Raw genomic sequence first — 16,254 nt, forward strand, 5'->3', positions numbered from 1 at the left:
TTGTTGATGTACTGCATGAACGGCCTCTAACATATGATACAATGTTTGCACTTGCGCGGAATAAGAAACATGTATTTTGTTTCAATGCCATTTGTCCCACCGTCAGTACTTGTATTTTGTTGATCGTGTACAGTAGCACAGGTACATGCTCTTTCTTTATCCGTCATCTGTGGTAGAGTATGATTGGCGTTGCCTCCCGTGCAGCAGAGCACAGAGACGTACCAGCAGGATGAGGGAGGTTGGGTGACAGGTGTGTAATTTAGTAGGGCCGGCTGATAAATGTTGTGGAGGAGGAGCAGAGAGACTCCGTCATCCCAGAGTTGATGGAGGATAACACCCATCAGAGGGGACACCCTTTAATCACGTTGCTCTGCTCTGTGGATGCTATGGTGTATATGTGCTTTGTTATTGAGCCGCTCGTAAAAGTGAAAACACGTGACCCCGGGTACGTGTGTGGTTGGGGTCAATCCCATTTAGATTTTGTTCATTCGGGACGTGAACTAAAATTCCAGTCCAAGAACAGCTAAAATCCTCATTGGAAATAATATATTTGAATTGATTTGGAATCGAACCCAACCTTGTACACTTGTTTCCAAGAGTTCTCTTGTACAGGTTCACGTACTTGTTTGCTTTTGAAGAAAAGCAGCGAGTGACTTTCTGACAATTCAGCCCTCAAGGTTCTGAGAAAGAGTAGTGGGAGGTTAAAGGTTGTCAGCGTTAGGCTGTGATGAGAGTGGTGTGTGTGTGTCCGCGCGTGTGTGTGTGGTGTGTGTTGGTGACCTGTCTCAGAACAGTGTGGACTACAGTACTGATTCTAAACCCTTCTAACACACAGCAGCTGTTCGGGCTTCTCCTTGTATCTCCCTCTATCTCTGTTCTTTCTCATACACTTAAACACACACACACACACACACACACACAAAAACGTCTCTCTCTATCTCTCTCTCTTCTCTCCATGTCTCATGTATGTGCAGTCTACTCTTTATCTTTCAACTTTGTGTCTATGCATATGTCTGTACTGTGAACAATACTGCCCCCTCTCTGAAGGGAATGTCACTGACAGCCAGAGATACAGCCAGAGACACAGCCAGTCTAATGCTTGGGACTTTCTCCATGTCCTGCTCAGTCACAGTTTGATACACACGGTTTACAGTCAACCAGCATTTTATCCAGTGATTCATTTCACTGTGAACAAAACATAGGGAACAACAATACTTGAAAGGCTTTTACCAACTCTCTTTCTCTCTCTTTATTTGACTCCAGTGCAATCTCTCTGCACTCGGCGCGGTAATTGCTTACCAGCAATCGCAGGCTAAATTGTGCTTTTCCTCTGTGTTGTTTAGACCAGCAACCCCGTGCTGGGAAATGACCTCTGGGCTCTGGGGGGAGAGAGCGAGATGTAAGGGCTGAAGTCGTTGTAGTGGTATGGACAGAGAGAGAGACTTTCACACGGCAGCGGCTCAGGGATTTGGTGTTTTGGTGTTGCTGTGTCACGCACATTAGGCTGATAGACCAGATATTACTGCTCTGCTGATGTGGGGAGACTGTTTAGTCTGACATGCTGGGTCACAGAGAGAGAGAGAGAAAGAGAGAGACAGAGAGCCTGGCTGAGGTTATTACAGTTGGTGACGTGGGTGTTTTGTGATGTAATGTTACAGCCCTTTCGTGTATGTTATGTGTTCGGAGTTCCAGTTTATTCAAGTAAGTTGGCCAGTCAATGTTAATGGATGTCGCCGGGACAATAAATTACATTTGAAATGTTCTCGGTCCGTGGCTGGTTGGCTGTCAAGGAGAGAGAGGCTTGTGTTAGGCTGTGAACACACAGTTAACACATTTATTTAGTGACCTATGCTGGAATCAAACTCCCAACTCTACTACTGCCAGCTCCATGCTCACACCAACAGTAAGCTATGGGAACTACTACTGGTAAGATATTCTAGCAGCGAGGGATAAGGATCTCAGAGGGGTCCTAGGGGACGTGGATATGTTTAACTATTCTTGTGGGGACCAGAAGTCCCCACAAGAATAGTAAAAGAACAACATTTTTACCATCTGGGGACATTTTGTTAGTCCCCACGAGGTCAAATGCTATTTCTAGGGGACTGAGGGTTAATGTTAGAATTAGTGTTAGGGTTAGAATTACGTTAATGGTTAGGGTTAGGAGCTAGGGTTAGTTTTAGAGTTAGGGTTAGGAGCTAGGGTTAGGTTTAGGGTTAGGGTTAAGAGCTATGGTGTGTTTTAGGGTTACAGTTAGGAGCTAGGTTTAGGGTTAAGGTTAGGGTAAGAGTACAGGTTAGGGTTAGGTTTACGGTTAGGGGTTAGGGAAAATAGGATTTTGAATGGGACTGAATTGTGTGTCCCCACAAGGTTAGCTGTATAATACTGTGTGTGTGTGTGTGTGCGTGTGCGTGTGCGTGTGCGTGCGCGCCTCTCACTAGCATTGCATAACTGTGCAGGACAGAGATGTTGGAGTTGTATATTATGTCAACACTAAATCTAGGCTCAACGTGTTGAATTAGATAATATTTAAATGTTTTCATTTTTCCATGCCTGCTGCCTCTGGAGAGTTTCATGGCAGTATAAATGGTAGGTTCTGTTATGAACATAACCTTGTTATAAACCATGATATAACGTTCCAGTAGTGTCCATCTAGCATGTTTATGATTTTGTTGTATTTTATATTTCTTTTATTTCACCTTTATTTAACCAGGTAGGCTAGTTGAGAACAAGTTCTCATTTACAACCTCGACCTGGCAGTTGGAATACCAAGCTTTCCTACGTAAACACGGTGTATTGTATCTCTATAGCTCTCTCCCTGAATTGAGTTGTGATTAACAGTAGCGTTGGTGTGTCTGTGCTATCTCTGTGGGATTTCAGAGGGCCAGTTGGTGGTAATATAAGGCAGGGAAGTAACTATAACTCAGCTCAGAGCCAACTCTGCTGCACACTGACAGGCACCACACTTCCAAGAATCACGAAGGACAGGGTGAGGATGGATCTGAAAATGATTTGCCCTAATGCCATAAATTAAACCGTGGGTGGAAGCAGAAGGGTGTGTGTTTATTGGCACTGTGAGTGAATGTGTGGAAGACGAGAGAGAGAGAGAGAGAGAGAGAGAGAGAGAGAGAGAGAGAAATATCTCTCTCAGGTTAAAGAAATGTTAGAAATCGTAGTCTTGTTTGGGGAACTCCTCTTTAGAGGAAACCCCTAACTATACCCTTTGACCTCTCCAGGAGCATCGCAGCTGCTTTGACAACAGCTGTGCCATGGTCGTTATGACTGTGTTGCCGTGTCTTTTTGCTCCAGGAATCATTTTGATTTGATTAGACTGATAGCCATTTTTGTACAGTCAATGTTAATTGCTATGCCAGTAATTGAGATCACCAGAGCAGTGAACAGACTATCCTGACATGGGACACAGGCCCTTTTGACAATTGGACGGGCTATTTATGAGCTGTTTATAAGATATGAATCAGATATTTATAGATCCATAAGGTGTTAAGAATAATTGTATTAAACCTGGCTGGGATCCAGTGCGGTGGGTTCCTGATCCCTTGACAGAAAGAGAGAGGAAGCGAGGAGCTAAAGAGAGAGATTCAAAGTGATTCGAAGGGTTACTATACTGAAAAATGGTTTGCTCTAGACTTGAACCATATCTGTGACATACTTTGTCACAGTGTCCAGTCAGAGTGAATGGCTGTGCTCTTGCCATCTGATGTACAGGTCAGGAGGTCACAGCTCGGGGATGTAAACTCAACCAGATGTTTAGAGAATTGTGCGTGTCATTATGAAACAGAAGTAGATGGCCTGAGAGGGGGGAGAGATAAAGCCAACACACGCACGCACGCACGCACACACACACACACACACACACACACACACACACACACACACACACACACACACACACACACACACGCACGCGCACGCGCACACACACACACACACACAGACAGACACACACACACACACACACACACACACACACACACACTCACACACTCACACACACACACACACACACACACACACAGACCAACACATACACTACCGGTCAAAGGTTTTAGAACACCTACTCATTCAAAGGTTTTTCTTTGAAGACATCAAAACTATGAAATAGCACATATGGAATCATGTAGTAACCAAAAAAAAATGTTAAACAAATCAAAATAGATTTTAGATTTTAGATTTTTCAAATAGCAACCCTTTACCTTGATGACAGCTTTGCACACTCTTGGCATTCTCTCAACCAAAAACGTTTAATCGGTAGTGTACACCACTCGGTATGTGTCACAGCGTTCCTATGGCGAATTGATAAAACAGATCTCTGAGACTAGGTAGCAGCTCTGTCCAGTCAGCGGTCCACTCCAACCCCAGAGCAGCTAAGAGTGATAAGCCTAAAGAGAAACACAACGATAATCAGTAGATGCACAGAGAAAGAACACATCATACCCCAATATCAGCTGGAGGGTGCCACTGTGAGACCCTCCGGCTGAGGTCATGGGCCAGTGTGTTTGTCAGAACACAGAGAGACGCACCCCCTCACAGACCACACACTGCCTAGCAGATCTGTTTAAAGGCCAGGAGTTGTGTTCATCATTCCCTGCATCCTGTTCACAGAAATATTTGTCAGCCCACAGCGCCATTTCTTCCTTGTTTTGTGTGTCCGTGCAACTCTTCTACGTCATTGCCGCACAGAGAGATTGGCACACAGAGAGATTGGCATGAAGTTTGTTTTGAGGACGGGAGCATCAGAACTTTGAGAACTTGTAAACAGTGGTGTGTTCTATCACTGAAACCTTGTTGATGTTGCTTCATGAGACTGTCAAACCTGATTCTCTGACCGTCACACAACCATAACAATACTTTCTCTGCTGCTATGGTACTCATCTGACATTAGTAGCATACTCAGTCTCTCTACCCCTCCTCTACCCCTGTATCTCCTTCCCTCGCCCTTTTCTGCCCTTCCTCATCTCTCTGTCTCCCTCCTTCCCTCATCTCTCTGTCTCCCTCCCTTCTCCATCTCTCCCCCTGTAGTTCTGCAGTTAAGACTTCAGCAGAGGAGGACTCGAGAGCAGCTTGCAGACCAAGGCATCATGCCTCGTGAGTAACACTCTTTTACACACGAAGTCATGCGCATGTGTACACACACACACGCACACACGCACACACACACACACACACACACACACACACACACACACACACACACACACACACACACCGCTCATAAGTGTGTGTGACACCATGTATTGCATTACTAGAGAGAGTGAGAGAGAAAAAGAGAGATTTAACTTGCAACTGACAACGGCGATGAAACACGACACGCTACATGGGCCTCGCGTCTACGAGCCGACGCACTTACCTCATGATAACACAACGTAGTCCTTAACACTGTAACCAGACCCATCTATCGTGATAACACAATGTTTAAGCTGATCTAGGATCTAAACCTCTAACCCCATAATATGTTATAGCGGATATATGATCACCTCTGTGATCTATGTGGAAGCCGTGTATCATCTTGCACAGTGAGACAGTAAGGGAGTATCAGACAGACAGGCAGGGAGACAGGTAGGTAGAAAGGGGCACACACACACACACACACACACACACATACACACCCACGAAACAGGTATATTTCATCTGCTCATAAAAGTAGGGCTATATTACAAACTGGCTAATGTCTGTGAGAGAAGCGAGTCACGAGTCATCTACACTATACAGTCCAGAGTTGTAGCCTGTGTGAGTGCACTTGTCTGAGTATTTATAAACCGGCTGCAGGCTGGGGTTAGGGGGTTGTAGTGTAGTAGGGAGCGTTGTTGAATGCTATCTCTCTGGCACGGTTTGACATTCGTTTCACTGGGGCTCCAGCAGTGAGATAACCAGTGGTAAGTGTGTGTGCAGTGGGAATTCAATCCAGAGGCCTAGCACTGCCACACTGTGTGTGTGTGTGTGTGTGTGTGTGTGTGTGTGTGTGTGTGTGTGTGTGTGTGTGTGTGTGTGTGTGTGTGTGTGTGTGTGTGTGTGTGGGGGGGGGGGGGGGGGGGCTGCCCATGAATGTGTGTTAATAGACGGCACTCAGAGAAATCTTCAAAAACCCTTTCCATGTGTACTGCGGACCTCTCGCATACAATCAGCAGATAAACGGCCAATCGAAAAATTCTTCTGAAATAGTATTTGCCCTGTCGACCAATCACGTTTCCCCTAGCTGCTTTATCTCCGGCAGACTCCCAGAAACTGATAGGCCATGCTGGGCCTCTGGATTCCGTTCCCTCGCACACTTACCACTGGTTGCACACACACACAAACACACACAATGTATTATCCTTCACAGGACAGGGGACTGGGCAGTCAAATCCAAGCCTCTCACAGTGTGATGGAGAGAGAATGTGATTTCTCATTCTGTGCAGTTTTATTATGTAAATAAGGCTCATTTTTAATAATATTGTTTTTCAATGTCAATCATTTTTGACAGAATACCATTATCAGTATTGTGTGCACAAGTGTGTGCGTGCGTGATTGCATGTGTGTGTGTGTGAGATGGACACGGCGTAGGGTGTGTGTATATATTACCCAGGGAACATCTGGTGTTTATTAGAATCCCAGAGTGCTGCTTCGGCCTCTCAGGGCTCTCTGGCTTGTGGCTGGCTGAGGAAGAGTCCACACACTTGGACTCACCCACACACACACGCACACGCACACACACACACACACACACACACACACACACACACACACACACACACACACACACACACACACACACACACACACACACACACACACACACACACACACACACACACACACAAACACACACACAAACTCTAAATCCTCTACTCCTCTAACACAATAAGTGTGTCATTTCACCACAAATCTCAATTTCCCTAGATGTGGTACTTTTTCTTTATTCCATAGGGCCAATGGAAAAACTATGATTATTACTGTATAGTGTATTCTACTGCGTTAATAGCACCATATACTGCACATAGGATTGGGATCCGAAGTGAGGTTTAAATTAGACAGAAAGTAAATAGAGTTTTTTTTTTAGTTTAGCATTAGGATGTTTTAACTTGGTGCCAACTGTAAAGTAGACTGACTCATACCACAGGGTATGTTTCTATAAGAGATAATAGTCTGGAGAACTGTGTAAAAACACTAATGCCCTGCTGTGTTGTTATTCAGTGTCTGGACAGTGCTTCAATTGTTGCATTTGGAGAGTGATGTAATCTGCAGCTCTAATGTCACGGAGAGTGTTGTTATATGTTTTTTGTACAGACTTTATATTACGTGGAGAGTTGATATGAAGTAGCTGTGTTGTGCTGGAGATACTTTTATGTAGTCTTCGTGCATCTCTGTAAAGCTTCTGCAGCCCTTATGTCAGGTTGGAATCATGTGCGAGTCAGAGTGAGAGAAGCGGGCACAGTGAGTGACAGGCCAGGGCAGATGGTGTATTAGCAGACGGTGATCTCACCATCGCATCCCATGTGGCTGGTTAGCAACATGACCACTGCTATGCCAGGACAAACCATGCCAGGACAGACCAGGCCAGCAGGTGATCCCTGTATCCTCTAGGGAAGGACACATAAAGCCCTAGTCAATTACTCATACATCTTTCCTTCCTTCCTCCCTTCTTTCTACCTTTCCTTTCTTACTGCCTTCCTTCACAGCAAAATCGCCAGTGTTCATATCCTGGTGAGGGCAGTTTTGGTGTTGATGTGGTGTTACTTTGTGTTACTATGAATGCCCCCTGGTGTTGCTTTTTAAGATGTTGTTAAAAAAGACTGTTGTTCAATCAGGGTGTCAAATTGGCCAGTGTTACCTAGTGTTGAATTTTCAGTGTAACATTTCTAGTGTTGATTCAGTTGTTAAATTAACTTTGTAAGTGTTAAATTAACACTCATTGGTGTAAAAGAACGCCAGTGTTGGTGTTAATAACCAGTGTTAAACCACAACCATGACCATAATTATCATATTTCCCAGCATGGTCTGTTGTAGGTTGATTTTAGAATTGTTTGATTCAATATCTATGTTTTTGCATGTACATTGATTGATTGATTAATCTTATGCTAGTCAAATATAAATAACATACATTTTTATAAACTAATCCAATGTTACTTGGATTTATTGCACCCATTACTGAACTGGTTGTTCCAGTTTAAATGCTTTAAGTAGTCTCATATCTTAGTCTTCCCAACCCGGCAGTCATTCTGAATGCAGGTTGGGGTGAATAACAATTCTTAATGTTGGATATCCCCACTCTGGCTGGATTTCAATAGTAATTACACATCACAGCATAATGTGACTTGCAGGCCTGATGTGACCTGTAAACCATGAGTTTCAGGCCATTGTATTAGGGTAAAACTAGGCCTTCAAAATAAGGCCTTATAAATGATGTGTTGTTTTGTATTAAGGAATACAATTTCATGATAACATATTCATTTAGGATCACACTTGGTGAAGGCCACTGGACTGAAAATGGATGAATGAAACAACCATGTCTCTGTCACTAACAAATACAGTCATGGGTGGTAACTCTACAAGTCACTCGAAAGGCAAGACACTCTGGAAAATATGCAAATAAGGCTTTACACTAAACAGTTTGCTAATTTAACACTGAAAAGTGTGGACCCATATAGACAATGAACCAGTGTTAAATATAACACTCTCTGTGGATTTAACATTGGAGAATTTGCTGTAAAGGTATCAGTGAACACCATAAGTGTACCTCAGTAGTGTAGCCAGACATTTGTTGCAATTATGCAATTCTATACATTTTTCCATGGGGCAAAGATAAAAATGTTCAGTTTTAAAGCTAATTCAAGCTAAAATATAGGTGTGTTGACTTGTATGCTAAATGAACAAATGAAATAGGCAGTGGCATGGTACATATAGCCATAGAAGCACGGTGACATATGCCTCAATGCGGTCATATTCATGGCTTATTGCAGGTTTTGCTTTCAGTTAGTTATTTTTTGCCGCCCATCCCATGAGAGGGAATGTCATTCCAGCGCTGCTTGCTATGAATTCTATCTGATGGTGTTTGCATATTTAGGTAAAAAAATAAATAATAATGCCTCGTTTGAAAAGGTGGGTGGAGTACTGAAAAATCTGCATTTAAGTACAAATACTGTCACCTAGATTGTAATTTACTCAAGTAAAAGTAAAAGTAGCCCTCTTAAGAAACTACTCAAGCAAGAGTAAAAGTAGCCCTCTTAAGGAACTACTCAAGTAAGAGTGAAAAAGTATCCGGACAGAAAACGACTTACAATTCATGACCACAAACATGTGGACACGAACATGTGGACACCTGCTTGTCGAACATTTCATTCCAAAATCATGAGCATTAATATCGAGTTAGGTCCCCCTTTCCTGCAATAACAGCCTCCACTCTTCTGGGAAGGCTTTCCACTAGATGTTGGAACATTCCTGCGGGAACTTGCTTCCATTCAGCGACAAGAGCATTAGTGAGGTCGGGCACTGATGTTGGGCAGTTAGGCCTGGCTTACAGTTGGCGTTCAATTTCATCCTAAAGGTGTTTGATGGGGTTGAGGTCAGGGCTCTGTGCAGGCCAGTCAATTTCTTCCACACTGAACTCAAAAAAGAAATATCTGTATGGACCTCGCTTTCTGCACCGGGGCATTGTCATGGAAACAGGAAAGGGCCTTTCCCAAACTGTTGTCACAAAGTTGGAAGCATAGAACCGTCTAGAATGCCATTGTATGCTGTAGCGTTAAGATTTCCCTTCATTAGAACTAAGGGGCCTAGCCCGAACCATGAAAAACTGTCCCATACCATTATTCCTCCTCCACCCAACTTTACAGTTGGCACTATGCATTCGGGCATGTAGCGTTCTCCTTGCAAACCCAAATTCGTCCGTCGGACTACCAGACGGTGAAGCATGATTCATCACTCCAGAGAAAGCGCTTCCACTGCTCCAGTCTAATGGCGGCAAGCTTTACACCCCTCCAGCCAATGCTTGGCATTGCGCATGGTGATCTTAGGCTTGTCTGAGGCTGCTCGGCCATGGAAACCCATTTCATGAAGCTCCCGACAAACAGTTATTGTGCTGACGTTGCTTCCAGAGGAAGTTTGGAACTCGGTAGTGTGCGTTCCAACCAAGGACAGATGATTTTTTCATGCTTCAGCCCTCGGCGGTCCCGTTCTGTGAGCTTGTGTGGCCTACCACTTGGCGGCTGAGCCGTTGTTGCTCCTAGACTATTCCATTTCACAATAACAGCACTTACAGTTGACTGGGGCATCTCTAGCAGGGCAGAAATTCGACAAACTGACTTGTTGGGAAGGTGGCATCCTGTGATGGTGCCACGTTGGAAGTCACTGAGATCTTCAGTAAGGCCATTCTACTGCCAATGTTTGTCTATGGAGATTGCATGGCAGTGTGCCCTGTTTTATACACCTGTGAGCAACGGTTGTGGCTGAAATAGCCGAATCGACTAAATTGAAGGTGTGTCCACATACTTTTGTGTATATATAGTGACAGCAAACATAAAGAACAACCACTTAGTGTAATTGATTTGACATTCATTTATTATTTAAGCCAGCATCATCTTGTGGACCCTGTCACGACTTCTACCAGAGTCGGTCCCTCTCCTTGTTCGAGTGGTGTTCGGCGATCGTCGTCACCGGCCTTCTAGCCATCACCGATCCACTTTTCATTTTCCATTTGTTTTGTCTTTGTTTTCTACACACCTGGTTTCAATTCCCTCATTACATGTTCATTATTTAACCCTCTGGTTTCCCCATGTTTGTGTGCGTGTTTGTTTTATTGTGACGGCTGTATCTGACGGCTGGTATATTGTTGCCGGGTTTTGTGATTATGCCCGTTTATTTTGTGGTACCGGTATTTTTCCCGCACCATAGTATTGTGTGTATACTGGTGTTATCTTGTATTAATTACCTTGTCCACGCATCTCAGCTCTCCTGTGCCTGACTCCTTTCACCAATTACCCACAGCCTTGACAGACCCCAGGAAGAGTAGCGGCTGCGTTAGCAGCAGCTAATTGGGATCCTTATAAAAATGCTAAATTGCAGATGTCCTTCCTCCAGCACAGGTAGTCTCCAATGAAGACTGACATCAAACAAAGTCCATAGGCTATACAATTTCAATGATGGTCCTTTTCAAAGTTTTCTTAATATTTACTGTATCAGTGTGTTCAATTTCATAAAAAGGTAATTGGTACTCAAGAGTTCGGAATCAAAATGTCAATAACATTAATGAACATTTATTTCACAATAGAATTTCAGGTACATGTGATGGTGAATGCGTACTAAAAAGATTTACACCAAGTGTGATGTACCTATCATTTTGTACTCAGAATGGAAGATCAAGGAGGTGTTACAACAGCCAAACAACATCGAAATGTCACTATCAGTCATGTTACTAGTATGCAAATCAGACACATTTCAGCATGGAATTAAACGTCAAGGTAGGTATTCAGGTAAGAATCATGTAAGTTATAAATAATCAAAAAGTGCAGATATCAATTGCCGAAGTCAACTCAATCATCTTTTTCCTGCCAAGGTAGGATTTACCCTCCGTCCTCCTTCTCTTCCGAACCGCTCCTTTACACTTTGAAGGGTCTTTTCTTTTCTTGGCAGGCCCATTCTCCTCCCCTTCAGTTAAAATGTACTTAAGTACATGTAACACATTACTTGTAGTGTGTTACTACCCACCTCTGCCTGTTTGGAACACTGACAAGAAGAGAGCATAAAAATACGTTTTTTTGCCCAATTTGATTGGGTGGGCGGGCACCGGATCCACCCCGTACCTACGCGGCTGATGTACCTTTAACACTGACCTAGTGTAAAAATCTAATTCTAAGGTGTTAAATGCAAGGTATTAGTGAAACCCATAACAGTGTACCTTTAACACTGAGTTAATGTACAATTTTAATGCCAATGGTGTTGGAAAGTATTGGTGTTAAAAGCTAAACATGTGTTCTCATATAAACACTTAAAAAGTGTTAGATTTAACACCCACAGTGTTCAATTTACCGATCAGATTTTTCTGTGTTCTTTTCTATCTTAACTTTTTGTCTTTTAGGCATGTATTTGCATATTCACTCATGAAGGTCATTAACTCTTAAAGTAGTCCAGTAGTTTCTATATTTGGAAAGGATTTTGATCAGTGATTGTAACCAATAGCCATACTCTGGACTAGATAGATGTAACTATAATTTATGGTCTTTATAAAATGATGACTCTGTGGCTCGGCAGATGTAAGCGTATAACTGTTGTTTTAAAATGTTCTATCAATTCTTAATGAGACAGCAATAGTTCTTAATTAAAAGGAGCCAATGAAATATACTTAATATCATTCCATTCAATTGTTTCCCGGCACATAGTCCAGATTTCAGCCATCAATGAAAGATTTGACCAAATAAGTGCTGTTATTATTTCTCTCAGTGGTTTAATCAAGCTAGCTCAGGCTACAGCTCATCAGCAGGTTATCCATCCTACTGTAAGAGAATAATGGATATTGGTGTAACGATCGTCGTAAGGAGGAGACCAAGGTGCAGCTGAGCTGGCACCACCCTTCCTAGCTGAATGCTCACTCTAGCCCGTCAAATGCGGGGCGCTGGCACAGATCGCACCGGGCTGTGATAACACGGTGCTTGCTCGGTCACTCGCTCCCCACGGTAAGCATGGGGAGTTGGCTCAGGTCTCCACCCTGACTTAGCCAATCTCCCCGCTACCTCTCGTGTTTCCGTCGTTGCCGTGCTAGTTCCTCATCTTGTCGCCGCTCTGCTCTCGCTGCCTCCACCTGTTCCCATGGGAGGCGATCCCATCCGGGCCTGGATCTCCTCCCACGTCCAGGATCCCTTGCCGTCCAGGATGTCTTCCCAGGTCCATTGCTCCTGACCACGCTACTTGGTCCTTTGGTGGTGGGATCTTCTGTAACGATCGTCGTAAGGAGGAGACCAAGGTGCAGCGTGGTAAGTGCTCATGTTTACTTTTATTTAACTCAGAACACTAAACAAAATAACGAAAAGGAAAATGAACGTTACGTTCTGCAGGTTTACACAGAGCTGTACAAAAACAAGATCCCACAACTGAAGGAGGGAAAAAGGGCTGCCTAAGTATGATTCCCAATCAGAGACAACGATAGACAGCTGCCTCTGATTAGGAACCATACTCGGCCAAACACAAAGAAATATATGACATAGAATGACCACCCCATATCACACCCTGACCTAACCAAACAGAGAAAAATGACTCTCTCAGGTCAGGGTGTGACAGTACCCCCCCAAAGGTGCGGACTCGGCTGCAAACCTGAACCTATAGGGGAGGGTCCGGGTGGGCATCTACCCATGGTGGCGGCTCCGGTTCGGTGCGTAGCCCCTGCTCCGCCCTCTGATCCCTCCGCTTTTGTATCACCGGAACGCGGATCCTCGCCGGAGGCTCTGGACTGCAGACCGCCGCCGGAGGCTCTGGACTGCAGACCGCCGCCGGAGGCTCTGGACTGCAGACCGCCACCGGAAGCTCTGGACTGCAGACCGCCGCGGGAGGCTCTGGACTGCAGACCGCCGCCGGAGGCTCTGGACTGCAGACCGCCGCCGGAGACTCTGGACTGCAGACCGCCGCCGGAGACTCTGGACTGCAGACCGCCGACAGAGACTCTGGACTGCAGACCGCCGCCGGAGACTCTGGACTGCAGACCGCCGACGGAGACTCTGGACTGCAGACCGCCGACGGAGACTCTGGACTGCAGACCGCCGCCGGAGACTCTGGACTGCAGACCGCCGCCGAAGACTGGACTGCAGACTGCCGCCGAAGACTCTGGAATGCAGACCGTCACTACTGGATCATCACTGGAGGCTTCATGCCATGGATCATCACTGGAGGCGTCGGACCATGGATCATCACTGGAGGCTTCGTACGTGGAGCCGGAACGGATCTCACCGGACTGAGGAGACGTACTGACAGCCTGGTGCGTGGAGCTGCCACAGGGCGTCCCAGGCTGGAGAGACGCACTGGAGGCCGGGTGCGTGGAGCAGGCACAGGGCGTACCAGGCTGGAGAGACTCACTGGAGACTGGGCGCGTGGAGCAGGCATAGGGCGTACCAGACTGGACAGACTCACTGGAGGCCGGGTGCGTGGGGCAGGCACAGGATATACTGGGCCGTGGAGGCGCACTGGAGGTCTCGAGTGTAGAGCTGGCACAACCCGTCCTGGCTGGATGCTTACTTTCGCCCAGCAAATGCGGGGCACTGGCACAGGACGCACTGGGCTGTGAATGTGCACTGTCGACACAGTGCGCGGAGCCGGCGCAGGATATCCTGGACCGAGGAGGCGTACTGGAGACCAGGAGTGCTGAGCTGGCACCACCCTTCCTGACTGAATGCTCAGTCTAGCCCGGCAAATGCGGGGCGCTGGCACAGAGCGCACTGGGTTGTAAATGCACACTGGCGACACAGTGCGCATCCCCGCATAACACGGTGCTTGCTCGGTCACTCGCTCCCCACGGTAAGCATGGGGAGGTGGCTTAGGTCTCCACCCTGACTTAGCCAATCTCCCCGTGTGCCCCCCAAACATTTTTTTGGGGGGCTGCCTCTCGTGTTTCCGTCGTTGCCATGCTAGTTCCTCATCTCGTCGCCGCTCTGCACTCGCTGCCTCCACCTGTTCCCATAGGAGGCGATCCCATCCAGGCCTGGATCTCCTCCCACGTCCAGGATCCCTTGCCGTCCAGGATGTCTTCGCAGGTCCATTGCTCCTGACCACGCTGCCTGGTCCTTTGGTGGTGGGATCTTCTGTAATGATCGTCGTAAGGAGGAGACCAAGGTGCAGCGTGGTAAGTGCTCATGATTACTTTTATTAAACTCAGAACACTAAAAAACAACAAAAAGGAAAACGAACATCACGTTCTGCAGGCTTACACAGAGATGTACAAAAACAAGATCCCACAACTGAAAGTGGGAAAAAGGGCTGCCTAAGTATGATTCCCAATCAGAGACAACAATAGACAGCTGGCCCATGTTGACTCCAATGCTTCCAACAGTTGTGTCAAGTTGGCTGGATGTCCTTTGGGTGGTGGACCATTCTTGACACACACGGGAAACTGTTGAGCGTGAAAAACACAGCAGCGTTGCAGTATTTGACACAAACTGGTGCTCCTGGCACCTACTACCGTACCCCGTTCAAAGGCACTTAAATCTTTTGTCTTCCCCATTCACCCTCTGAATGGCACACATACACAATCCCTGTCTAAATTGTCTCAAGGCTCAAAATCCTTCTTTAACCTGTCTCCTCCCCTTCATTTACACTGATTGAAGTGGATTTACCAAGTGACATCAATACGGGATAATAGCTTTCACCTGATTTACCTGGTCAGTTGGTCATGGAACGAGAAGGTGTCCTTAATATTTTGTACACTCAGTGTATATTTCACATTATGAGGTTGGAATAATACTGTGAAATTGTGAAAATTATGATAATGACGTTGTAGTGTGAAGACCGCCTGAAATGTTTGTAAGCGTGTTTTGGTGGGAAGGAGTTTGTAAGCGTGTTTTGGTGGGAGGGAGTTTTGGCCTGCCTGGCGACATCACCAGGCGGTATAAGTTATTGGTAACACTTTACTTAACACCCATGTCATCACCTTATGACCATATTATGACAAGTTATGACAAGTTAAATCAGCTGTTATGACATGGTTATGACTGTGTCATAACGTGTTATGACGCTGGGTGTCAAGTAAAATGTTAGCAGGTTTAAAGCTTTAAAACTGCAAAGTTTTCACTCTGCCTTATGGCAAATGTTGTATAATTGCAGGTTATTAGATTTAAAGCAATAACATCTCTCTGCCCCATGACAAAATTTGTTGAATTGTAGAAAATTACCTTGAAAACTGAAAAATGTTCTCTTCGATGCCAAGAGGCGCGCTTTTAAAATGTTTCTTCCCAGGGCCCGAGATTTGGTTTGTCCGGCCAAGCACTGCCGAGGGTTGTAGTAAAACTCTTTGTATACTTATTATTTGTATCTCACTCGAGTTGTGTTCTGATTATGAGGGGATCCCTGATCAATTTGCTATCACCAAAGGGGTCCCCAGCCCCCCAAAACGTTTGAAAAGTTAATAGACCAATAACAAATTGAGTTTCAAACCTTTGCCAATAACAGCTAGTTTTCAGGTTACATATCACTCCCATTAGGCTGGTCCAATTAGGCCCCTCACAGTTCACTCCCAGACAGTCCTAGAAAAATGCTAGCTGGACAAATTGCTCTTTGTTTCTTTTT

The 16,254-nt window shown here is 45.3% G+C and overlaps 1 protein-coding gene across 8 annotated transcripts in view; it reads left to right on the forward strand.

Moving 5' to 3' along the window:
* myocd (myocardin) overlaps positions 1-16,254 on the forward strand; it is a 137,430-nt gene that overhangs the window by 109,288 nt on the left and 11,888 nt on the right. For 7 of the 8 annotated variants that reach the window (XM_045710228.2, XM_014179537.3, XM_014179539.3 and 4 more), the window contains one exon: positions 5,038-5,103. The exons of the other annotated variant lie outside the window; for it this stretch is intronic. In XM_045710228.2, the coding sequence (XP_045566184.1) occupies positions 5,038-5,103 (66 nt within the window). The remainder of the gene's footprint in view (positions 1-5,037; positions 5,104-16,254) is intronic. 8 annotated transcript variants of the gene reach the window in all.

This window comes from Salmo salar, chromosome 28, assembly GCF_965601325.2.
Source record: "Salmo salar chromosome 28, fSalSal1, whole genome shotgun sequence".
NCBI classification, from domain to species: Eukaryota; Metazoa; Chordata; class Actinopteri; order Salmoniformes; family Salmonidae; genus Salmo; species Salmo salar.